The sequence below is a fragment of the Bos indicus x Bos taurus genome, chromosome 9 (assembly GCF_003369695.1).
Source record: "Bos indicus x Bos taurus breed Angus x Brahman F1 hybrid chromosome 9, Bos_hybrid_MaternalHap_v2.0, whole genome shotgun sequence".
NCBI classification, from domain to species: Eukaryota; Metazoa; Chordata; class Mammalia; order Artiodactyla; family Bovidae; genus Bos; species Bos indicus x Bos taurus.
The window spans coordinates 74,680,893-74,707,996 of record NC_040084.1 but is presented as its reverse complement, the minus strand read 5'-3'; the positions used below and the strand labels follow the sequence as shown (position 1 = coordinate 74,707,996).

The following is a 27,104-nucleotide window of genomic DNA, read 5'->3' as shown; positions in this document are numbered from 1 at the left end:
TGTTTCCCAGTTTGAAAAACCAAACAATTTAGACTACTGAGAGCTTTCAAGGTCACATAAAGTTCAGTCAAAAGGAACAGTTTTTTTTCTGATTGTGTTTTGTTCTGTCTTTCTATACTTCCCATTCTCTTTTTCTATGATTCCTATTTAACTGAGGAACATTTACTAGCTTTCAAAAGAGCTTTGTCTTTTAAGTCTTCAGGTCAAATTTAAGATGTCAGGTTTTGTATGATTTCATTTTAAGCTGTTCGTTAATTTTCTAGCAAGAACAGGGAAGGCTATTAGAACACAAAGCCTTTTCATGGGAGGAGCCTCAGGAGTTCATCTGGATGTATCGCTCACTGATGTATTGAGTAATACAAGAATGTCACTTCTACTGTAGATTACAGGTCTATAACCTGCCGTTATTGTCATTATATCCATTTGTCGTAAGGGTCATTACGAAGATTTCACCCCTATTTTAAAAGTGTGTTTTCATGCCTTCACACTTGTAAAGCCACTTCAGTATTTCTTACTGCTTCCATCCAACCAACTCCCACTCATTTGCGATGGTGTGTTGGCATCATCTGTAATCGCTTGTTATATCACAGCTGAAGTAAAAGCGCGTTGTCAAGGTGCTGACTCAAGAGTTTCGTTACTGAGGTCATTAGGTTTCTGGCCAGACTTACTCTGGGTTTGTGTTTCCTGAGTCCTGGGTTCCAGAGAGTTTTTCAGCTGACTTATATATTTATTAATTTATTTATTACCTTTTCTGAGCCAAAATTTTCTAAGCTCTTACTTGTCAAGTGCCTGGGTGGGATAGCAGTGAGTGGCAGGCAGTTTGTCCCTAAAGCTTCTTTCCATGCCCGTAGCTTGAATCATCATCTGCTAGCTTGAATGGACAGTCATTTACTAAGCAGGAAAAGTTTAAGAATAAGAATTTCAACTCAGTGGAAAAATAGCCCCAAGCAATTGTGTTTACAATGGCACATAGAAGTCTCAAAGTTCCCCTTTTTAACATCTTTAATGAGTTGTCTGTTCCTGACTTATAGCACAAGGAGAAAGTCAGACACTACTCTTGAGCATTCATTGTAATATTTGGTATGGGCACTATCCCAGGACATTTTTTTGCTTTTAGGGAGACTGTGTAATGCAGGTCTATTTTCTGAGAGGTTTACTTGGGACTGAGAAGATGAAAATACAAAACAGGAAAGAAGTTTATGGTTTAGATTTTTAAAATTTGCAGAATTGAAGTATGTTGTAGAACAAACTTTACATACTGAATCTTATCTGGGACAAAGGGTAAGGGGTTTGAAAGAACACATCCTGTTGATTTAAGTATAAAGTTCATTGTCACTCCCTTAGTTGTTTTTGCTCACTGAAGCTCTTATAGATGGCTATCAGTTCAGTTCAGTCGCTCAGTCGTGTCCGACTCTTTGTGACCCCATGAATCGCAGCACACCAGGCCTCCCTGTCTATCACCAACTCCCGGAGTTCATTCAAACCCATGTCCATCGAGTCTGTGATGCCATCCAGCCATCTCATCCTCTGTCGTCCCCTTCTCCTCCTGCCCCCAATCCCTCCCAGCATCAGAGTCTTTTCCAATGAGTCAACTCTTCGCATGAGGTGGCCAAAGTACTGGAGTTTCAGCTTTAGCATCAGTCCTTCCAAAGAACACCCAGGACTGATCTCCTTCAGAATGGACTGGTTGGATCTCCTTGCAGTCCAAGGGACTCTCAAGAGTCTTCTCCAACACCACAGTTCAAAAGCATCAATTCTTTGGCGCTCAGCTTTCTTCACAGTCCAACTCTCACATCTATACATGACCACTGGAAAAACCATAGCCTTGACTAGACGGACCTTTGTTGGCAAAGTAATGTCTCTGCTTTTGAATATGCTGTCTAGGCTGGTCATAACTTTCCTTCCAAGGAGTAAGCATCTTTTAATATCATGGCTGCAATCTCCATCTGCAGTGATTTTGGAGCCCAAAAAAAGAAAGTCTGACACTGTTTCCACTGTTTCTCCATCTATTTCCCATGAAGTGATGGGACCAAATCCCATGAACTTAGTTTTCTGAATGTTGAGCTTTAAGCCAGCATTTTCACTCTCCACTTTCACTTTCATCAAGAGGCTTTTTAGTTCCTCTTCATTTTCTGCCATAAGGGTGGTGTCATATGCATATCTGAGGTTATTGATATTTCTCCCGGCAATCTTGATTCCAGCTTGTGCTTCTTCCAGCCCAGCGTTTCTCATGATGTACTCTGCATAGAAGTTAAATAAGCAGGGTGACAATATACAGCCTTGATGTACTCCTTTTCCTATTTGGAAAAGTCTGTTTTTCCGTGTCCAGTTCTAACTGTTGCTTCCTGACCTGCATATAGGTTTCTCAAGAGGCAGATCAGGTGGTCTGGTATTCCCATCTCTTTCAGAATTTTCCACAGTTTATTGTGATCCACACAGTCAAAGGCTTTGGCATAGTCGATAATGTAGAAATAGATGTTTTTCTGGAACTCTCTTGCTTTTTTGATGATCCAGTGGATGTTGGCAAATTGATCTCTGGTTCCTTTGCCTTTTCTAAAACCAGCTTGAACATCAGGAAGTTCATGGTTCATGTATTGCTGAGGCCTGGCTTGGAGAATTTTGAGCATGACTAGTGTGTGAGATGAGTGCAATTGTGCAGTACTTTGAGCATTCTTTGGCATTACCTTTCTTTGTGATTGGAATGAAAACTGACCTTTTCCAGTCCTGTGGCCATTGCTGAGTTTTCCAAATTTGCTGGCATATTGAGTGCAGCACTTTCACAGCATCATCTTTCAGGATTTGAAAGAGCTCAACTGGAATTCCATCACCTCCACTAGCTTTGTTCGTAGTGATGCTTTAACTCTATTCTTTTCTATATGTAAGTTTCTATAATCCAAGTCAAGTTATGAAAAAATGCGTTTTTTGAGTTTGACTTTCAGTTATTTTTTAATAACTTTCATCGTAGCTGGTCCATATAAACTTAAATATAAGTTAAAGCAAGCAACAATGATAACTGTCATAAGTGCTGGTTGGGGAATGTTAGGGGCTGCTATAGGATAAAGGGAAAGGTGAGAGAGCAAAGCTGGGAGGAGAGCCAGCTTTCAAAGGAAATATTGTGACTCAAGAGCCTAGACTTACATCTTAAAAAGAAAAAAAAAATACAAAAAACAAAACTCACAGAATTTCTGAAGTGACAGACTGAACTGAAATGACCCAAGGCAATATTATGGACCATGACTTGAGGGGCCATGGGAAGTTCACTGACAAATTTATCTCTACAACTTCTTTTTAAAGCTAATCTAAAAAAGAAATAACCACAAAGTAGTTATGCTGAATTCATATGCAGCATGACTTACTGAGAACATTTTGATATATATATATATATATATATATATATATATATATATATAGTATTTGTTTAGTGGGTAGAAATAATAATCCCTAAAATTTTAGAGTTCACACAAGGTTTTTGTATATGTTATTAACAATTGGTGGCTTATAAGCACCTTGTAAGGTGGGCAAAGCTGATATTTTTCTTCCCATTTTACAATTAGGGCAAATGCAACTCAAAGAACTTAAGTGAATTCTTGATGTTTTATGGTTAATAACATTTCAAATTAATTTTTTTCAGATCCAGTGTTGTTTTTACTACACTCTAGCCTCTCTTTCCTGGAATTTCCAGGAACAGGCATTTCTAGCAATATCTGTACTGTTTTATTGAAGAGGCCTAGACTTGTGAGAGACCCGCATGGAATAGTGTTGACTCAGTACTTGGAAACAGTGTATCTTAGGCAAATGACTTAAACTTTAAGAAATTCAGTTTTCTTATTTGAAAAATAAGAATAATATCTACCTGGATGAGTGAGAATGCTCTTAGCATCCGAAAAGTAGCTGAATAGCTTACTTCAATGGGCTTAAGCAGGAAGAAAATGTAACTTCTTAAAACATGAAGTTCAGAAATAGGGCTGGGTCTGGTAGTTGAGTCAGCAGCTTAAAAGGCAGCCGAATCTGTTTCCTTGTTATTGTTGTGGGTGACTGCCCTCAGTCTGGCTCTCTTAGAGTTAGTTACAAGGTACCTTTGGCCATTTTAGGCATCAATCGAACTTAGCTATGCCAAGGTCTAAGATGAGAGAAAAGGAGGCCATCTCTTTCTGTATCTTTCTCTTAGGACTAAGAAAACACTCATAAAAACCTATCTCACACATTCCTTACATTTCTTTATGCTTCCAGTATTTCATCATTAGCCCAATATTACACAAATCACTAGCAAGGAAGATGGTTTGATTACAGATGGTTTAGACTCATCACTTTAGGAAGAATAGATGCTCTGTTTGAGGGATTAAATGAAGCAACATATGTTCAAGCCTTGGAATTCAGTAAACCCTTAGAGTTATATTCTTAGTATATAATATGTGAAAATATTTTATATTTCTGCATATAATGTTATACTTATGTTCAAAGCAGATATTGACTAGATTAGTGGATACGGATTAGATTACTCGTCCCTAAAATATTCCTGAGTTTTCTTTCTCTTCTTTCTGAATCTAGCTCACCATTTTAGCTAATGAGGGAAAAGAGAGTGTGTGTATTTTTTACATAGGACTTGATAGAATTTCATATACCATAGTTATCATGGAGTCACCTGGGATAGGCAGTGATTGCTTGAAATCATACCTGGTTTTAGAGATGATGGTATTCTCATTCTTAAGGGGAGATAGAAGTCATTTTCAGAACTTTGAAAGGAAATTGGCTGCTGTTCTATATTAACATAATCAGGTTTCCCCTGTTGTAATGCCAAAAAAATCCATAGCAAACAAGTCAATCTAATCACACGGACCACAGCCTCGTCTAACTCAATGAAACTAAGCCATGCCGTGTGAGGCCAACCAAGATGGGCTGGTCATGGTGGAGAGGTCTGACAGAATGTGGTCCACTGGAGAAGGGAATGGCAAACCACTTCAGTATTCTTGCCTTGAGAACCCCATGAACAGTATGAAAAGGCGAAATGATAGGATACTGAAAGAGGAACTCTCTGGGTCAGTAGGTACCCAAAATGCTACTGGAGATCAGTGGAAAAATAACTCCAGAAAGAATGAAGGGATGGAGCCAAAGCAAAAACAATACCCAGTTGTGGATGTGACTGGTGATAGAAGCAAGGTCTGATGCTGTAAAGAGCAATATTGCATAGGAACCTGGAATGTTAGGTCCATGAATCAAGGCAAATTGGAAGTGGTCAAACAGGAGATGGCAAGAGTGAATGTTGACATTCTAGGAATCAGCAAACTAAAATGGACTGGAATGGGTGAATTTAACTCAGATGACTATTATATCTACTACTGTGGGCAGGAATCCCTTAGAAGAAATGGAGTAGCCATCATGGTCAACAAAAGAGTCCGAAATGCAGTACTTGGATGCAATTTCAAAAACTACAGAATGATCTCTGTTCGTTTCCAAGGCAAACCATTCAGTGTCACAGTAATCCAAGCCTATGCCCCAACCAGTAGCACTGAAGAAGCTGAAGTTGAACGGTTCTGTGAAGACCTATAAGACCTTTTAGAACTAATACCCAAAAAAGATGTCCTTTTCATTATAGGGGACTGGAATGCAAAAGTAGGAAGTAAAGAAACACCTGGGGTAACAGGCAAATTTGGCCTTGGAATACGGAATGAAGTGGGGCAAAGGCAAATAGTTTTGCCAAGAGAATGCACTGGTCACAGCAAACACCCTCTTCCAACAATAGAAGAGAAGACTCTACACATGGACATCACCAGATGGTCAACACCGAAATCAGACTGATTATATTCTTTGCAGCCAAAGATGGAGAAGCTCTATACAGTCAGCAAAAACAAGACCAGGAGCTGACTGTGGCTCAGATCATGAACTCCTTATTGCCAAATTCAGACTTAAATTGAAGAAAGTAGGGAAAACCACAATACCATTCAGGTTTGACCTAAATCAAATTCCTTACGATTATACAGTGGAAGTGAGAAATAGATTTAAGGGACTAGATCTGATAGTGCTTGATGAACTATGGACAGAGGTTCGTGACATTGTACAGGAGACAGGGATCAAGACCATCCCCATGGAAAAGAAATGCAAAAAAGCAAAATGGCTGTCTGGGGAGGCCTTACAAATAGCTGTGAAAAGAAGAGAAGTGAAAAGCAAAGGAGAAAAGGAAAGATATAAGCATCTGAATGCAGAGTTCCAAAGAATAGCAAGAAGAGATAAAAAAGCCTTCCTCAGCAATCAATGCAAAGAAATAGAGGAAAACAACAGAATGGGAATGACTAGAGATCTCCTTAAGGAAATTAGAGATACCAAGGGAACATTTCATGCAAAGATGGGCTCGATAAAGGACAGAAATGGTATGGACCTAACAGAAGCAGAAGATATTAAGAAGAGGTGGCAAGAATTCACAGAAGAACTGTACAAAAAAGATCTTCATGACCAAGATAATCACGATGGTATGATCACTGACCTAGAGCCAGACATCCTGGAATGTGAAGTCAAGTGGGCCTTAGAAAGCATCACTATGAACAAAGCTAGTGGAGGTGATGGAATTCCAGTTGAGCTATTTCAAATCCTGAAAGATGATGCTGTGAAAGTGCTGCACTCAGTATGCCAGCAAATGTGGAAAACTCAACAGTGGCCACAGGACTGGAAAAGGTCAGTTTTCATTCCAATCCCAAAGAAAGGCAATGCCAAAGAATGCTCAAACTACTGCACAATTGCACTCATCTCACATGCTAGTAAAGTAATGCTCAAAATTCTCCAAGCCAGGCTTTAGCAATATGTGAACTGTGAATTTCCAGATGTTCAAGCTGGTTTTAGAAAAGGCAGAGTAGCCAGAGATCAATTTGCCAACATCCACTGGATCATTGAAAATGCGAGAGTTTCAGAAAAACATCTATTTCTGCTTTATTGACTATGCCAAAGCCTTTGACTGTGTGGATCACAAACTGTGGAAAATTCTGAAAGAGATAGGAATACCAGACCACCTGACCTGCCTCTTAAGAAACCTATATGCAGGTCAGGAAGCAACAGTTAGAACTGGACATGGAACAACAGACTGGTTCCAAATAGGAAAAGGAGTACATCAAGGCTGTATATTGTCACCCTGCTTATTTAACTTCTATGCAGAGTACATCATGAGAAACGCTGGACTGGAAGAAGCACAAGCTGGAATCAAGATTGCCGGGAGAAATATCAATAACCTCAGATATGCATATGACACCACCCTTATGGCAGGAGTGAAGAGGAACTCAAAAGCCTCTTGATGAAAGTGAAAGAGGAGAGTGAAACAGTTGGCTTAAAGCTCAACATTCAGAAAACTAAGATCATTGCATTTGGTCCCATCACTTCATGGGAAATAGATGGGGAAACAGTGGAAACAGTGTCAGACTTTATTTTTTGGGGCTCCAAAATCACTGCAGATGGTGACTACAGCCATGAAATTAAAAGACACTTACTCCTTGGAAGGAAAGTTATGACCAACCTAGATAGCATATTCAAAAGCAGAGACATTACTTTGCCAACAAAGGTCCGTCTAGTCAAGGTTATGGTTTTTCCTGTGGTCATGTATGGATGTGAGAGTTGGACTGTGAAGAAAGCTGAGCGCCAAAGAATTGATGCTTTTGAACTGTGGTGTTGGAGAAGACTCTTGAGAGTCCCTTGTACTGCAAGGAGATCCAACCAGTCCATTCTGAAGGAGATCAGTCCTGGGTGTTCTTTGGAAGGACTGATGCTAAAGCTGAAACTCCAGTACTTTGGCCACCTCATGCGAAGAGTTGACTCATTGGAAAAGACCCTGATGCTGGGAGGGATTGGGGGCAGGAGGAGAAGGGGACGACAGAGGATGAGATGGCTGGATGGCATCACTGACTCAATGCACATGAACTCTGTGCATTGAATGAATTCTGGGAGTTAGTGATGGACAGGGAGGGCTGGTGTGCTGCGATTCATGGGCTCGCAAAGAGTTGGACATGACTGAGCGACTGAACGGAACTGAACTGAGTAAGCTAAGAGCATTAAATCTGTTTTTCGCATTTATGTGTTCATTTTCCATGGTAGCTTGGGAAAGAACAGACCGATTTGCCTTATCAACTGATTCTGTTTTACGTCAGTGACAGTGCTATTCAAACAGTGATCATGCCTAATAACTGTTTAGTTTGTACGTTATTAATGGGGTTGGCTGTACTTAGGAAGAGTTATGTAACCAACCAACTGATATACAAATAAAGACCAATGTCTAGTTTCCATTTGCCATATTTTCCCTTTTTTCTTTATCTTGGCTTCGACATATCTTTCTTTCTTCATGTTATCTCTATTTCTACTACCCTCCTAACCCCCCGAGTTTGATCTCGCCATTATTCCACTGACATCATTTTCATTTAGTCCTTCGTTGTTTCTATTAACCGAATTTCCCAAATTTGGATGATTTTTATCCTCAGAACGCAAAACCTGAAGAGTTCTTAATAACTCAGCATGACACCCAGCTCATTGATGTCCAGGGGTAGAGGGCTCTTAAAGAACCATCAATTCTAAGATGATCTGGAGACTTGGGGAGAACACACCATGTACCCACAATTGCTTTGTAAAGAAGCAACCTGGTACATTGTTCTCATGCCTTGAGCTTGATTTAACATGCCATTCAACAGATGACAGATTGTGGCATGACCAAGTTGAAGTCCAAGAATGATAATGTTTAACGAGTCACTGGGAGATTTCCTAATTGTGTCTTATAGGTAATAAGCACCTAAGGAGAGAAACTAAGGCTTGCTCTCTGTAACCAAGTTGTCAGAGGGATGAGTGAGAAAGAGAACTGGATGTTTGCCAGGCATTATGATGAAAAGGAAGGAGCATTTGGAAGAACAGTAATGATTTTGCTTGGTGAACCAAAGCAGTTGTTTCCAAATCTGGCTGACTATCAGAACTACTTGGGGAGTTTTTCAATAGTGCAGAGTTCTCTGTGTCTGGAAATGTTGCTTACTGGATCCATTTTATTGAATAGCTAACCCATAATTGATAATATGACTTTTCTTTTTTAATTAAATATTTAGACTTTCCCCAGATTTTGCTGCCAGTTCCTTCTTCCTAAATGTTTGCTGTTCTTCATATCCTTAAAGATTAAGTTTAAACCCTTGGCCTTACCTCCTCTTCAGAACTTTCCCAAATCTATCTCCTCCTGTCTTCCTAGAGTTCTTTGAGTATGGGTTTTGCATTTTAATTTAAAAGAATTGGCAGTTATTGGAAGGATACATTTAGATTGGTCATAAACATTTAAAAACTATTCACTCTCAGGAGCAATCAGATAAGTGCCCATTAAAATCCTGAGCTGTGCTCTCTTGTTATTATCAGTTAGCAAAAATGAAAATAGATGAGAATATTTTGGCATGAGTGCAATGTAAAAATCTCTCTCTTGTGCTGCTCTTGGGAATGTGAATTGGTAAGACCTTTCTGGAAAGCAGTTTGGCTTTATGATGTATGAAGAACCTTGAAATAATTCATGTTCCTCAGTCCAGTTATATCCTTTGTAAACCATCCAAAAGAAATAGCAGATATGGAAATAAAGATATGTTTAGAGTGCTCCCTACACTAAATTTTATGGTAATGAAAACCTGGGAGAAACAGTAGGGAAACTGTTAAATGGAAGGATATCCTCAAGTGATGGAATATCATTCATTCAAAGTTGTGTGTTTGGAGGGTTGATGGTAGCAATATACATAAATAAAGCTTACCATTTTAACCATTTTTGAAGGTATGATTCAGTGGCATTAAGTACGTTCACAATGCTGTGCTTCCATCACCACTCCCTGCCTGACAACCTCCTCACTCTCAAAACTCAAACTCTATACCCATTAAACAATTTTGGATTCCCCTTTCCCCCAGCTCCTGGCAACCACTATTCCACTTTCTGTCTCTATGAATTTGATTACTCTAGCAGAGACATTACTTTGCCAACAAAGGTCCGTCTAGTCAAGGCTATGGTTTTTCTAGTGGTCATGTATGGATGTGAGAGTTGGACTGTGAAGAAAGCTGAGTGCCGAAGAACTGATGCTTTTGAGCTGTGGTGTTGGAGAAGACTCTTGAGAATCCCCTGGACTGCAAGGAGATCCAACCAGTCCATTCTGAAGGAGATAAGTCCTGGGATTTCTTTGGAAGGACTGATGCTAAAGCTGAAACTCCAGTACTTTGGCCACCTCATGCAAAGAGTTGACTCATTGGAAAAGACTCTGCTGCTGGGAGGGATTGGGGGCAGGAGGAGAAGCGGACGACAGAGGATGAGATGGCTGGATGGCATCACTGACTCGATGGACGTGAGTCTGAGTGAACTCTGGGAGTTGGTGATAGACAGGGAGGCCTGGCGTGCTGCTATTCATGGGGTCGCAAAGAGTCGGACACGACTGAGCGACTGAACTGAACTGAACTGAGGTATCTCATATAAGTGGAATCATACAGTATATATCTTTTTTGTGAATGGCTTATTTCACTTAGCATGACATTCTTAAGGCTCATCCATGTTGTAGCAATGAGGCATCCCTCATAGCTCAGTTGGTAAAGATTCTACCTGCAATGCAGGAGACCCTGGTTCAATTCCTGGGTCGGGAAGATCTGCTAGAGAAGGGATAGGCTACCCACTCCAGTATTCTTGGGCTTTCCTTGTGGCTCAGCTGATAAAGAATCTGCCTGCAATGCAGAAGACCTGGGTTCGATCCCTGGGTTGGGAAGATCCCCTGGAGAAGGGAGAGGCTACCCACTCCAGTATTCTGGCTTGGAGAATTCCATGGACTGTATAGTCCATGGGGTTGCAGAGTTGGACACAACTGAACAACTTTCACTTTCATGTTGTAGCATGTGTCTGAATCTGCATTCTAAAGGCTGAATAATATTCCCTTTTATGTACATTGTCTTTACCTGTTCACCTGTCAATGGACATTTGGGCTTGTTTCCACCTTTCAGCTGTTATGAGTAAATATTACTATAAATATGGGTGTACAAATATCTGTTTGAATCCTCTGTTTTCAATTCTTTTTAGTATAAGCCCAAAAGACGATTGTGGTTTTAAATAAATATTTAATAGTAACATGCATCATGATATCATATGAAAATTTTAAAAACAGGTTATTAAATGGCATGATTCTTGTTTTTGGAAAAATATGTACATAGTAAAAGGACTGAAAGGAGATAGCTAGAATTTTGACTTTTTAAATTTTTCATCCTGACTTTTCTATTACAATAAAATTATGTACAAATAAGTTGTATGAATTGGAGAGGGTTTCCCCATCTCCAGATCAAATTAACAGAGTGATTCAGCACTAATTTTTATCTCATGCTGTCTTGCTTTACTTCTGAGTTATTTTGTGAGTGATAATTTCAGAAATATCCCTAGAGATGTAAAGCACCGTGAAATTCTAATTTAATTACTTGTATGTCTTACAGAAAGAATCACAGCTGTTATATCACAAAGGAGGAAAATGACAGCTAAATAGAAAGAACTTGAGCTTAGTTTCTTTGTTGGTGGAAAATAGATGCTCTTTCGCTAGAAACAATTGATTCAAGAATATTTCCTTTATTTTTTACTTGGTTGCACATCTCAGTACAAATGCAAAAGTGAGCCAAGTTCTTAGTCTAAAGACTCATCACTCTATTAACAAGTACTTAGCTTTTTTAGAGCTAGTTGCAATCAGTGACAAACACAATGCTGATATAAGGCAGTCCTTGAACAAAAATCTGTTGCTCTGAAAGCTTGGACAATAACTTTGCATCTCTTCAATGTAATAATGAATTGAAGATTAAAAATTATTTGTCCTCTTTCAACACATATTTAGTACTAAGTAGAAAAAGATCAACAATAGTATAAATAACTTTAGTTACTCAAATATACTCTCTAGAATTTTCTTGAGATGTCTGTTGCCATCCTTAAGACTTGTTGCCTTCATGAAGTCTTAATGTAGCTTCATGCTAAGTTGCTTCAGTTGTGTCTAACTCTTTGCTGCCCCATGGACTATTGCCCACCAGGCTCCTCTGTCCATGGGATTCTTCAAGCAAGAATACTGGAGTAGGTTGCCATGTCCTTCTCCAGGGGATCTTCCCGACCCAGGACTGAACCTGTGTCTCCTGCAGCTCTGCACTGCAGGCAGATTCTTTACCACTGAGCCACTGGGGAAGCCCTCTAATCATTTTATTGCTATATTTTTATAGTTTTATATTATTAGTCATTGTTTATATATTTCTTTGTGTAACGTCTAACCTACTGTTAATGTTCATTTATCCTCTTGCTAGTTAAACTGTAAAGTTTTCAATGACATAGAATATCTTTGGTGCATTTTTATAAATAATTTTATTGATCTATTTATTTATTTTTGGCAGTGCTGGGCCTTCGTGGGTGTGGGCTTTTCTCTAGTTGGTGGCGAGCAGGGGCTACTCTGTAGTTGTGGTGTGCGGGCTTCTCACTGCGGTGGTCTCTTTTGTTGCGGAGCATGGGCTCTAATGCATGTGGGCTCCAGTGGTTGTGACAAGAGGGCTCAATAGTTGCAGCTCCAGGACTTTAGAGCTCAGGCTCACTAGTTGTGGCTCAGGGCCTTAGTTGCTCCGCAGCATGTGGGGTCTTTCCAGACCAGAGATCAAACCCTCGTCTCCTGCATTGGCAGGCAGATTCTTTACCACTGAACTACCAGGGAAGCCCTCTTTGATTCATTTTCATGGCACATCCAGTGGTATTTCCATGCCAGTCTTTTAAAAATTTAGTCTCTAATCTAATAAGATTGACCAAGTACAGTTTTGTGACAAACACCATTCTTTCCAAGAGTATATCAATACCTGTTTCTGTAGTGTGTAGAATCCAAATTTATTTTTAATGTAAAAGCAGTTCTCTCTATTTTTATTTCTTGTTATTATTTTTCCTGTTTCACCCAATTCCTTTTTACTAAAAAAAAAAAAACAAAAGCAGAAATAATGAAAATCGACTAAAAGTTTTTTTTTTTTTTTTTTAACACACACCAAAGTGTAGGCAAAGTTATATAGAGAAGAGGGCTCAGGTTTAGAATCTGGCAGAAGTGGGTAAAGTTCCTGCTCAACCACTTTTAAACTGAATGACTTAGTATTTCCATTCTGCAGAGTTCTGATTAGTAAACTTGAGAGAATCCTCCCTGCCTTAGGAGCTGTATGAATTAGAAATATTATGCTGGAAGTGTCAAGTGCAAGGCCTGTACCTAGTAGGTGCCCAGTCATGAGAGGCAGCTATTATTTTTGTGTCTTTTACTATCTGGTGGTAACCACAGCTTCCTGTGGTAGAGAATATCATCTGCTCTATTGTGTTGTTAGAAATACACTGTCCCTGTTCATAGGAAGGTTATATGTTTCCACCCCATGATACCAGGTTCTGATTTGTATGTTGGCTGATGCTTTTTATTAGCAGAAGCTTTAAAAGCCATGTCATTTTTCCTTAGCCATTTTCTAGAGAAAGCAGCTCCTTCAAGCTAGGTCTCAGAGGGAAAAAAGTGTCAGGCAGAGACAAGCCAGCTGATGCAGAAATTGGCAAACCACTGGGATTTGTTGTTGATACTTGGCACATTTACGCTAAAATGACTGATACATCTTCTTCAGCTGCAATGGATTGTTTCATTATTTTAGCCTCCGTATGCATTCTTCTTGGGGCTTCCCTGGTACCTCAGCTGGTAAAGAATCTGCCTGCAATGCAGGAGACACCAGTGTGATTCCTGGGTCGGGAAGATCCCCTGGAGAAGGGATAGGCTACCCACTCCAGTGATTCTTGGGCTTCCCTGGTGACTCAGACGGTCAAGAATCTGCCTGAAATGCAGGAGACCTGGGTTTGATCCCTTGGTTGGGAAGATCCCCTGGAGGAGGGCATGGCAACCCACTCCAGTATTCTTGCCTGGAGAATTCCATGGACAGAGGAGCCTGGCAGGCTAAAGTCCATGAGGTTGCAGAGTCAGACACAACTGAGCAACTGAGCACAGCACATGCATTTTTATTAAGTTTGAATGTAAAGAAACAGTGAAATGATAATGCATATATGGAAAGTTAGCACCAAGGACACGGATACACCAGGGATAAGGATTATCATGCTCTTTAAAATAAGCTTCAGTAATAGCATGAAAAATGAATCATATGCCGCATTTTCAGAGGAGACTATCCTCTCCCTAATAATAAATTAAAGAAGTTTCTCATATAAGTAGGCAACAAAACTATACAAACAATATCTTTAATGTTTTTATTAAATAGTACATTCTAGTAACATTAAAATAGAATGTGGTGAAGGTGCTATGCAGTTCACTAATGTGGTCTAAGGCGGTAGCTCTCTGGGCTTATGGTCTTATCAAGATCAGGATTTAGACTACTAAGGAAGTGAAGAGATTATTTTTTATATGACCTGCTATATTTATCACTTGTCACAGCCTGGCTCTTGGTAAGAGATGGATGCAGGTTTTCTTCATGCAGCAGGTATTTTGAAATCACCTGCAGTGAGTTGGGCTCCTGCTGAGTCAAGTGCTAAAGATTTAGTCCTCAACAAGACTGGCAAGGCTCCTGCTGTCAGACTGCGTACAATATGAGAGATAGATGGTAAAAACAATGATTTCAGATTGTTATCAATTCTGCAATAGTCATAGAACTATTGTTTCCTTTTTTTTTTTTCCTTGTGTCATACTCATCTGTGAATTTCAGGAAAATTTTCCAGTTCTCCTAAGTTGCCATATTTATTGGCTTAAGGTTGTTCCAGATATCCGTTTACTTTCTTTTTAATGCTTATATACTCTTGTGTGCTAAGTCACTTTGGTTGCGTCCAACTCTTTGTGACCCTAGGGACTGTAGCCCTCCAGGCTCCTTTGTCCATGGGATTCTCTGGGCAAGGATACTGGAATGGATTGCCATGCCCTCCTCCAGAGGATCTTTCAGACCTAGGGACTGAAACCACGTCTCTTAAGTCTCCTGAATTGACAAGGGGGGTTCTTTACCACTAGGACCAGCTGGGAAACTTCCCTTGTGTCTCCAATGGTAAAGAATCTGCCCGCCTGCAGGAGACATGGGTTAAGTCCCTGGTTCAGGAAGATCTTCTGGAGAAGGGCATAGCAACCCACTCCAGTATTTTTGTCTGGAGAATTCCACGGATAGAGGAGCCTAGCGGGCTACAGTCCACGGGGTTGCAAAGAGTCAGTCATGACTGAGCAACTAACATTTAATGCTTGTAGGACCTATACTGATGTCCCCATTTTCATTTCTCTTTCTCTCTCTGATGAGCAGTCTATCTAGGAGTTTATCAATTTTATTAATCTTCCCCTTTTGACACTGTTCCTTTTCTTTATTGCACATCTATTTTCTACTTCATTGATTTCTTTATTATCTCTTCCTTCTAGTTTATTTTGGAATATGTGCTGTTTTATTTCTAGATGGAAGTTTAGAGTATTGGTTTTTTTTCACCCTTGCTGCTTTCCCAGCCAGAGGAGGCAATGGCACCCCACTTCAGTACTCTTGCCTGGAAAATCCTATGGATGGAGGAGCCTGGTAGGCTGCAGTCCATGAGTTCGCTAAGAGTCAGACACGACTGAGAGACTTCACTTTTACTTTTCACTTTCCTGCATTGGAGAAGGAAATGGCAACCCACTCCAGTGTTCTTGCCTGGAGAATCCCAGGGACGGGGGAGCCTCGTGGGCTGCCATCTATAGGGTTGCACAGAGTCGGACATGACTGAAGTGACTTAGCAGCAGCTTTCCCAGCATATGCATTTAAAGATCAAAATTGTTCTGCATCCCAGATGTTTTGATATATTGAACTTTCAATATTGTTTAGGTCAAATACCTTTTAATTTTCAATGTGAATCTTTGAATCCTGGCTTATTCAGAAGTAGGTTGCCCAATTTACAGATGTATCTTTCTTGTTCTCTGGTTTAATTCTACTTTAATAAGAGGTGCCTCATAGCCCCGGAAACAGTCCACCATTGTTGGGTGTAGTGTGCCACGTAAGATAGTTCAGTTGACTTGCCTAATCATAATATTCAAATTTTCCATGTCACTGATATTTTTTGTCTAGTTGTGCTTATGTCTTTGGAGAAGGCAGTGGCACCCCACTTCAGTACTCTTGCCTGGAAAATCCCATGGGCGGAGGAGCCTGGTAGGCTGCAGTCCATGGAGTCGCTAAGAGTCGGACACGACTGAGCAACTTCACTGTCACTTTTCACTTTACTGCATTGGAGAAGGAAATGGCAACCCACTCCAGTGTTCTTGCCTGGAGAATCCCAGGGACGGAGGAGCCTGGTGGGCTTCCATCTATGGGGTCGCACAGAGTCGGACACGACTGAAGTGACAGCAGCAGCAGCAGCAGCAGCAGCTTATGTCTTGCAATTCATTTTCTATTAATTTAATATCTTCTTCACTATTTATTTCATATCTTTGTTTCTTTAGTCCTTCATTCCCCCTTTTTTTCTATTAATTTAGTGTTGCATTTTATACTCTATTAACACTTTAGTCATAGTAAAGAACCTGCCTACCAATGCAGGAGATGTAAGAGACGCAAATTCAATCCCTGGGTTGAAAAAATCCCCTGGAGGAGGGCATGGCAACCCACTCCAGTATTCTTGCCTGAAGAATCCCTTGGACAGAGGATCCTGACAGTTTATAGTCCATAGGGTCGCAAAGAGTAGGACATGACTGAAAGAGCTTAGCGCACGTGTGCACGCACACACACACACACACACACAATACTCTTTATATTATGCTTTTAGGAGTTCACTAGAGATGACCATCCACATCCTTGACTCTTAAAGTCTACCTTAAATTTGTATTTTACCACTTCCTTGAAGAGGAGAGAAACTTTAGCCATCCGGTCGCTCAGTCTTGTCTCTTTGAGACCCCATGGACTGCAGCACGCCAGGCTTCCCTGTCCCTCACCAACTCCCAGAGCTTGCTCAAACTCATGTCCATCGAGTCGGTGATGCTATCCAATCATCTCATCTTCTGTCGTCCCCTTTTCCTCCTGCCTTCAATCTTTCCCAGCATCAGGGCCTTTTCCAGTGAGTCAATTCTTCACATCAGATGGCCAGATTATGGAGTTTCAGCTTCAGCATAAGTCCTTCCAATGAATATTCAGAACTGATTTCCTTTAGGAGTGACTGGTTTGATTGACTGACTTCCTTTATGATTAACTGGAGAGAAACTTAAAGCAGAATAAATATTCAATAGTTTTAAAATGGCTAGTATCTTCCCCTGGTAACTCAGTTGGTAAAGAATCTGCCTGCAATGCAGGAGACCTTGGTTTGATTCCTGGGTTGAGACGATCCACTGCAGACAGGATAGGTTACCCACTCCAGTATTCTTGGGCTTCCCTTGTGGCTCAGCTAGTAAAGAATCTGCCTGCAACACAGGAGACCTGTGTTCGATCCCTGGGTTGGGAAGATCCCCTGGAAAAGGAAAAGGCTACCCACTCCAGTATTCTGGCCTGGAGGATTCCATGGGCTGTATAGTCCATGAGGTCAAAAATAGTCAGACACAACTGAGCAACTTTCACTTTGACTTCAGTACTCTTTCTGATGCTCTTTTTGCAGTTCAGTGCTTCCAAATGGACTCACTATCCTTTAGCCTGAATACTTTTAATACTTTTTGCATGCAGATCAGTTGGCAACCAGTTCTGCCACTTTTTGCTTATTTGTACCTCTTCTTTTTTTTATCACTCTGAATATGTCATTGCATTATCTTTTGGCTTCCATAGTTTGTATTACAAGTTAGCTATCAATTTTATTCCATAGTTTGTATTGCAAAGTCAGCTATCAGTTTTATCAATAAAATTGCTATAAAAGTGCAATAAAATGCCTCCTTTGAAGGTAATATATCTTTATCTCTGGCTGATTTTAAGATTTTCCTCTTTGTCTTTGATTTTAACATTTAGGCTGTGCTTATTTTATCTTATCCAGCTTGAAGTTGAGCTTCTTAAATCTGTGTTAATGTTTTCGACAGTCTTGGAGTGTTTTTGGCTTTGTGTCTTCAAATACTTCTTGTGTTCTGTATTCTCTCTTCCCTCTTTCTAGGGCTACCATGATACATATGTTAGACCATTTAACTGTGTCTTATATGTCTCTTACATTCAGTTGTGTCTTTTCCCCCTCCCATTTTCTGTGTATCAGTTTACAAACTGTTTATTGACGTTTCTTTTTTTTCTTCATCAAGTCCATCTTCTCCTCTGTCTGCTAAGTCACTTCAGTTGTGTCCGACTCTGTGCGACCCCATAGGCGGCAGCCCACCAGGCTCCTCCATCCCTGGGATTCTCCAGGCGAGAACACTGGAGTGGGTTGCCATTTCCTTCTCCAATGCATGAAAGTGAAAAGGGAAAGTGAAGTCGTTCAGTCGTGTCCGACTCTGTGCGACTCCATGGACTGCCGCCTACCAGGCTCCTCCATCCATGGGATTTTCCAGGCAAGAGTACTGGAGTGGTGTGCCATTGCCTTCTCCATCTTCTCTGTCTAGTCTGCTATTAAACCTACACAATGAATTTTTATTTTCAGGTGTTATATATTTCAGTTCTAGACTGCTTGATTCTCTTTATCTTTTAGATTCCAACTCTAGATTGAAATTGTCTTTTCCTTCATTTGTCCATTTTTTCCACAATTTTCTTCACCATATTTGTAATAATGATTTAAAGTCCTTGTCTACAAACACCAACATATGAATTATCTGTGAGTCGGGTCCTCTTGTCTGTTTTGTTCTTTTGTTTATTGGTCATTTTTTCCTGATTCTGAAGTTCTCATAATTCTTTATTGTATGCCATACATTTTATATATAAGAATTACTGAGATTAAGAATGATTTTATTTTCTCTCATAGAAGGCTCTCACTTCCCTCTGTTAGCCAGACATGATAAGGAGCTGATTATCTCAAAAACTGCGGTTGAGTTGAGTTGGTCTCGGTTTCAGTTTTATCAACCCATCTATCTCTGTTTTTGTCCCTGCTTCTTGATATGACCACCCTCAGCTTTTGATTGAGAGCCAAGCAGTGTTCTATCTTCTTATCCCTGTATACTATAAACTGCCCTTTGGAGTTCTGAGTTTGAGTCTTTATTCTCTTACATTATAAAGCTCCAAACTTTGGAGGAGATTGTTAGCTATTTGTTGTAGGCTCCTCCTTCTAGTATTTACTTCTCAGTTCAGTTCAGTTCAGTCACTCAGTCATGTCCGACTCTTTGTGACCCCATGAATAGCAGCACACCAGGCCTCCCTGTCCATCACCAACTCCCGGAGTTTACCCAAACTCATGTCCATCGAGTTGGTGATGCCATCCAGCCATCTCATCCTCTGTCATCCCCTTCTCCTCCTGCCCCCAATCCCTCCCAGCATCAGGGTCTTTTCCAATGAGTCAGCTCTTCACATTAGGTGGCCAAAGTATTGGAGTTTCAGCCTTAGCATCATTCCTTCCAAAGAACACCCAGGACTGATCTCCTTTAGAATGGACTGCTTGGATCTTCTTGCAGTCCAAGGGACTCTCAAGAGTCTTCTCCAACACCACAGTTCAAAAGCATCAATTTTTCGGCACTCAGCTTTCTTCACAGTCCAACTCTCACATCCATACATGACCACAGGAAAAACCATAGCCTTGACTAGACGAACCTTTGTTGGCAAAGTAATGTCTCTGCTTTTGAATATGCTGTCTAGGTCGGTCATAACTTTCCTTCCAAGGAGTAAGCATCTTTTAATTTCATGGCTGCAGTCACCATCTGCAGTGATTTTGGAGCCCCAAAAAATAAAGTCTGACACTGTTTCCACTGTTTCCCCATCTGTTTTCCATGAAGTGATAGGACCAGATGCCATGATCTTTACTTCTAAGCACCGCCAAACTTCAGATTTCACTGCCATTCCAGCCATACCTCATCCCCAACTGCCCATACAGCCGGTGTTAAGCAAATGTCCTGTGGAGAAAATCAGCTACATGTTTGGGGTCCCTCAGGGTTTCACCTTGTCATGCCAGCTCATGCAACTGTCAGCAAATCCACTTGTTTCTCTTTTCCCTGGTAGAGTTTCAAATAGGTAGAGTTTCTCTGCCTATACCAAGCCTATGCTTAATCTATGGTCAGAATCAGCAAATGCCCCTATAGACGAAAGCATTTTATCTCGGAAGGACACTTCCCTGTTTGGAGTTTTATTTCAATAATGATGTTGCTTCCATAGATCTCCAATGACTATAAAATTATGTTCTTAATGTGTATCCTTTACCCCACCTAGTTATTGTAGCAGGAGGGATGGCTCCCTAGTAGACTGTTACATCTTACTTGGAAGCTCAAGTTTCCCCTGACATTGAATATTCTTCTACAATTTAAATGGTTACATAGCTTTCCAACAATTAGAATGCATTTTGTTCCATGTTATATTTTCTAATATTTTTGGAAATTTAGGAAGTAGTTTTTCATCTTGTAACAAATATTCTTATAACCAAATGTCTGGTTACATTTTGTTGTTGTTGATTAGTCACTAAGTCATGTCCAGCTCTTTGTGACCACATGCACTGTGGCATGCCAGGCTCCTCTGTCCTTCACTGTCTCCCAGAGTTTGCTCAGATTCATGTCCATTGAGTCGGTGATGCTATCTAACCATCTCATCCTCTGTCACCCCCTTTTCATTTTGCCTTTGAGCTCTCCCAGCTTCAGGGTGTTTTCCAGTGCGTCTGCTGTTTGTATCAGGTAACCAAAGTTTTGGATCTTCAGCTTCAGCACTAGTCCTTCCAATGATTTTTCAGGGTTGGTTTCCTTTAGGATTTGCTGGTTTGATCTCCTTGCAGTCCAAGGGACTCTCAAGAGTCTTCTCCAACGCCACAGTTCAAAAGCATCATTTCTTCAGCACTCAGCCTTCTTTATGGTCCAGCTCTCACATCCGTACATGACTACTGGAAAACCACAGCTTTGACTATATGGACAAAGTTGGCAAAGTGATGTCTCTGCTTTTCAATACACTGCCTAGGTTTGTTATAGCTTTCCTTCCAAGGAGCAAGCATCTTTTAATTTCATGGCTGCAGGCACCATCCAACATGATTTTGGAGCCCAAGAAAATAAAATCTGTCACTGCTTCTACTTTTTCCCCTTTTATTTGCCACAAAGCAATGGAACCAGATGTCATGATCTTTGTTTTTTCAGTGCTAAGTGTCAAACCAGCTTTTTCAGTCTCCTCTTTCACATTCATCAAGAAAGAGGCTGTTTAATTCCTCTTTGCTTTCTGCCGTTAGAGTGGTATCATCTGTGTATCTGAGGTTGTTGATATTTCTTCCGGCAGTCTTGATTCCAGCATGTGATTCATCCAGACTGGCATTTCTGATGATACACTCTGCATATAAGTTAAATAAGAAGGGTTACAGTTTTTCCAGTTTTGAACCAATCAGTTGTTCCGTGTCTGGTTCTAACTGTTGCTTCTTGTCCTGCATACAGGTTTCTCAGGAGACAGATTAGGTGGTCTGGTATTCATATTTAATGCTTTTTCTTAGTGTAAATCCATAGATATGGAAATATTGTGTCAATAGGTATGCATTACTTTTTTTTGACATTTTACAATTTTTGATAAATATTGGCAAATTTATGCCAAGAAATAGTGTATTAATTTACTTTTCAATGTGTGAGAATTCCTACTTCCTTAAGACTTTCTCCTCAATATGCTTCTTATTATGAAGTGTTCTGAGCCATAAAAAATATAACTTATTAATTTATTGGCATCTATATTTTGCTTAAAATATTTTAAATTGTATCGTTTATGGTAACAGAAAAACAGATATAAGCCCATTTAATTTTTTCAGTTTGGTTAGTTTGGCACATAGGAAATACTTATCAGTATTTACTGATTGATTTAGGGTTATCTTGCTTTTCGGATCTTCCTTTGAATATATTAAGAGAATTTTTCCATAATTTTTTCTTTCAGTAAAAATGAAAAATTTATTTGTTGAAAGATATTTCATATATTGATATGAATTGGTAGAAAGTATAAATTACTGGTAGAAAGAAAGGTATTAACTCCTTTCTTCTCCTATGTCTTTTTTATTTGGACTTTCTACTTGCCTCTGAGAAAACACAAAGACCTTTGGATTTTGTATGAGTCTAAAACTTATAAATCATGTCTTTCCTTGATATGACCTGCTTTGGATATCAGCAATCTGGGTTACATGGTTTTTCCATTTTAGATTTGGTAAACTCCTGTACTTCTGGAGAGAAAAGGAATTCTTCTTAATCATCAGCAGTGATGCAGTTAAAAATATTTTTTTCTTATTCCACATGCAAAACTGTTCAAGCCAACTAGTACTTGTTTGAGTTTTGTTTCTTCTCAGAGATACTTTTCCTGATTAAAAAGTAAGACCCTTAAAAGGGCACACGATTCTCAATATTCAGAAAATATGTACTTATCCTTTTCAAGTTTACCTTACCATTTTAAAGTACAGAAAATTTCAAGTATGTATAATAGCCAAGAATGTACTCTAATGTACACCATTGTGCCCACTGCCATTTTTGCAATTCCCATCTTTCATTTTCAGTTAATGATTTTAATAAAAATGCTCTTATCCTAGAATTCTAATGTTTTTCCGTAAGTATCTCTTTACTGTATCATTAAATGTTTATTCACTAGGTATTTAGTCTATATTTTTCTCAATCTGGTTTTTTAAAGTAGAGATTTCATTTTTCATGTTTGTCTCAGTTTTTATTAGTTACTAGGCCATTTATATTAATTTTGTTCTACTTTGTGCTCTTAAATGAAATAATATTGAGTATTATTGCCTGTTAAATGATGTATATGAGGGGACCCTTGAACAGAACCTATGAAGTGTTACCTTGAAAATACAGTGGATGTATAAGCACTGAAGACTTTTCAAATGTTGAAGCATTTTTAAAGGTAGATAGATTCATGCACATCCAGAAAATGGTTCTCATTCTCTTTGAGCAAAAACTAGTATGCACAAGCACCATCTCTTTATTCCTAATTTCTTATTGCAATAGACATTCTTTATTGTATTTTTATATCACTCATACAAAAATGATTGTTTCAGTATGTTATGTAGATAATATTCCTGATTGCTTTGTGTATTGTTTTTACTTTGTTTACTTATAAAACTTTTCAAAAAACCACTTAACAAATATGCACAGGGTTCTTATCTTTAAATTTTCACTTTTTATAAATGCTCACACACGCACATACATTCTCTCACATTTCTGGAAGACTGTTGAAGAGTGGATTTTTTTAAAGACTGGGGCTGCTATGGTGAGGCTGAGTTAAGTAGGGGGAATGCCATGTTGCTGAGGGTGAGGGTGTGCAGTTACTTAAGCATTAAATCCTAATAGCACACTAGATTCTGGGGTGAAGGCCAGTGGAATATTTTTACTTGCTCAGGCCTTGGAGTTATGCAAACAGAGGCTATTGCAAACTCAGAGTTTCATGATTGAGAAAGTAAACTTGTACATTTGTGGGTTTATTTTTTTTTATAGGTTCAAAAAGGCATTTGAATCAGAGCCAACACTACAGTCAGGAATTAATTATGCGGTCCTCCTCCTGGCATCTGGGCACCAGTTTGAATCTTCCTTTGAGCTCCGAAAAGTTGGTAATTACAGCTTGATGTTTTACATGGAATCAAAAAAGTGGATCCAACTCAGTGCAAAAAAAAAGGGTCTTTCATAGATAGTTCCTTTGCTTTCTGTCTCATCTGACTTCCTGAAAAAAAAATTATATCTCCTTATTTAATGTTTCATGCTATTGTGCAGAATCTTGATATTGGGATGTAATTAGATTTTTAATTTATTTCATCTGATTCTAAAAATCCCCTAGTTGATATTTTTTTATTCTCTCTCAGTGTGTGTGTGTTAGTCTTTAGTCCTGTCCAACTCTTGGCGACCACATGTACTGTAGCCCGCCAGGCTCTTCTATCCATGGGATTCTCCAGATAAGAATATTGGAGTGCACTGCCATTTCCTTCTCCAGGGGGTTTTCCAGAGCCAGGGATCCAACCCGGGTCTCCTGCACTGTAGGCAGACAGTCTTTACCTGCTGAGCCTCCAGGGAAGCCCATTCCTTCTCAAACTCATATTAGAAATAGGGGCTTTGCATTTAGCCCACAACTCCCGAATAAGGTAGTATTCTATGAAACATCAGGAAAGTTTCCTATTTTAGGTTAATTTTGTTTTCCTGGTGCTGAAAAAAAAAAAGGGAAAGAAAGACTTCTGATACTCCCTGTTTCTGTTTCTCAGGCACACCTGCCCTATGACTTCAGCATTGTTTCTGGTAGAGCCTCCCAAGACCCTAGAACAGCAGGTCAAGCAGATGGAGTCTTGGCAGTGACTGGTCTCCTCAGAGACCATCTCTGAATTGTAGCCATTGATAGAATGTGCTTTTGTCCCTTTTATCAGTGGACATTGTCTTACATGCTGACCCCTCTTTGGAATTTTTAAAGATTAGGACATCTTAAGTGAATAACTTTTGTATGATTTCCTTAGTTCTTGCTTTGATAACATTTTTAAGGTTCTAGATACTGAATACTGTGTAAGGTAGTCAAATTTTCTATCTCTTGAATGTTGAACTGTCTTTTTGCAGAGAAGCTTTCCAACTCTCATAGGAGTTTTTACTACAGACAGAAATGTTTTTCCATGGTTTTTGTAGAGGAAAAAAAATTGATCTTAGTGAAGCTGTGAATTATATGTAGACAAAACTTTTCCTTTAAGATTTCTAACTGGACAATGTTTTTAATCTTTCATAAAGAAAAAGTGAGCCCTGGGTGTTTTTTTACACTATTTGGGAAGGGCTAATTAAATAACCATATGTATATTCTGGGAAATCTTTGAAGGCAAGTAAAGTATGAGTATTAAATTCTTTTTAAAAGCCCAGACTAAAAGAATGATACAGTGTTTGTCGCTGCTGGATTGCAGTGGTATTCAATGCACAGAGTTTTATTTGAATTCATTTTTTTTAAGCTGGAAAATGAAATCAGAAAAAATACACTGCAATGTGTACTTTTCAGAAATTATCATCATAATAAAATTCTCCATCTAAAGTTATTTTTAAAACTCTATACTGATCCGATGTATTGAGCTTCCCTGGTAGCTCAGTTGGTAAAGAATCTGCCTGCAATGCAGGAGACTGAGTTCAATCCCTGGGTTGGGAAGATCCCCTGGAGAAGGAAATGGCAACCCACTCCAGTATCCTTGCCCGGAAAATCCCATGGACAGAGGAGCCTGGTGCTCTGCAGACCATGGGGTCGCTGTATTAGTGATCTAAAATGACTTGCATTACTCTGTTCTTGAACTTGAAGTTGAAGCCTCCATATCTTTACAGAAACTGGCATTGATTTGCATGTGTAGGTAGAGCAGTAACATAGTGGTTTGAAATGTACCTGTTCTAAATTCTCTTTTTTAAGTTAAATGTAGGTTAAGATGATCAGCACTCTTCTAAGGGAGTAGATCTTAAATGTTCTCACTACAAAAACAAATGGAAATTATATGACATGATGGAGGTGTTAGCTAATGCTATAGTGATCATTTTGCCAGATACAAGTGTATCAGATCAACACGCTGCACATCTTAAAATTACACAATGTTCTGTCAATTATGTCTTTGAAGAACTGGAGGGGAAAAAAGGATGATCAGCACTCTGAGGTTTGAGGAACCGTGATTAATGGAATTTTGTAAAGGAAACACACTTCAACTTTTTCCAGGAAGAGCTCATTCATAATACACGTTGAACAAGCATTTGAAAGCATATGAAGTTGAATTTTTAATTTGGAAATTGCAAAACTTACACAGACTTAAAATATGACTTGACAATGAATTTTTAGTTCCCATAAAAGCTAAATTTTAGGCTTCTAAAATACTGTGATATACACTGGAAAATGTATGTCCTTAAATAACTGAAAGGGGATTCCCAGGTGGCTCAGTGGTAAAGAATCCGCCTGCCAATGCAGGAGACATGGGTTCTATCCCTGGGTCATCCTCTGGAGAACGAAATGGCATCTCACTCCAGTATTCTTGCCTGGGAAATCCCACAGACAGAGGAGTCTGAAGGGCTAAAGTCCATGGGGTTGCAAAAGAGGCAGACACAACTTAAAGACTAAACAATGATGATACTAAAAGGCAGTTAAAGCTCACTAACTTAGATTCTACTCATAAATTATGCTAAGAAGTATAGGTTGACCTAAAATTAATGTTTATATGGTAAAATAGGATTAAAGGGATTTTCAGAGAAAAACAGGTTGATTAAATGAATATTTTAACATAATAATTGTATTAATTAAAGTAATTAACTTACTAATTAACAACATATTTGAGATATTTTAAAGATATATAGTTGCATTCTTTTTAAAATCATAACTCAGTTCTTGTGTTCTGATAGTATTCATTTTTCTTTATGAAATCTTTTCTTTAGATGTATTTTGAAATTTATTTATAAAGGGTAAACAATGAAAATTAAGATGTCATAAGATGATTATTAAGCCTGAAGCTTTTCAAACATATTATCTTAAGTTTAAGAATTCTAATGTTAAGAATAATTCTTAACTGTTATCATCTGTTAACCAAAGACTGTTAATTCTAGTTGTGTGTTTGTTTGAGGTTATGGCTAATTGTTTCATGATCTGTGTTTTCAATATCCCAGTTTTTGAATAATCTTTGGTGTTTGTACTGCTTAGAACTAGGATTTGGAAACAACCGCATCTTTTATCTTTATCCTTTTTTCAGCTTCACAAGACTTAAAATTAATAAGCTTTAGTTAAATAAAAGATGTTTCTCCCGTGTTCTGTGGAATTTTCAACCATGAGACACTTTATGAGATGATGATGTAATAAGAGAACAGTGTGATTGGAATTGAGACAAACCACTATTTGAATCTTATTTTCAGGGAGCCATAAAAATAAAATTTGTGTTACTGAATATAAAAATCCATGACTCTTAAAAGATAATCAAGAAAAAGAAATCAAAACAAAAATAAAATCCATCACCAACCACAAAACAACTCATTTGCTGTCAATGGAGGTGACCAAATTCTCAGAAAATTTGAAATTACAGGGAGCAAAGTACAATACTTTCCCTTCCTTTTAAAGGGATACTATAGTTCATCCCTGGAGAAGGAAATGGCAACCCACTCCAGTATTCTTGCCTG

At 39.0% G+C, this 27,104-nt stretch overlaps 1 protein-coding gene across 1 annotated transcript in view; it reads left to right on the top strand.

The window, feature by feature from the left end:
* Positions 1-27,104, top strand: part of MAP3K5 (mitogen-activated protein kinase kinase kinase 5) — a 228,988-nt gene that overhangs the window by 101,927 nt on the left and 99,957 nt on the right. The window contains exon 8 of the mRNA XM_027551670.1: positions 23,451-23,563. Within this exon, the coding sequence (XP_027407471.1) occupies positions 23,451-23,563 (113 nt within the window). The remainder of the gene's footprint in view (positions 1-23,450; positions 23,564-27,104) is intronic.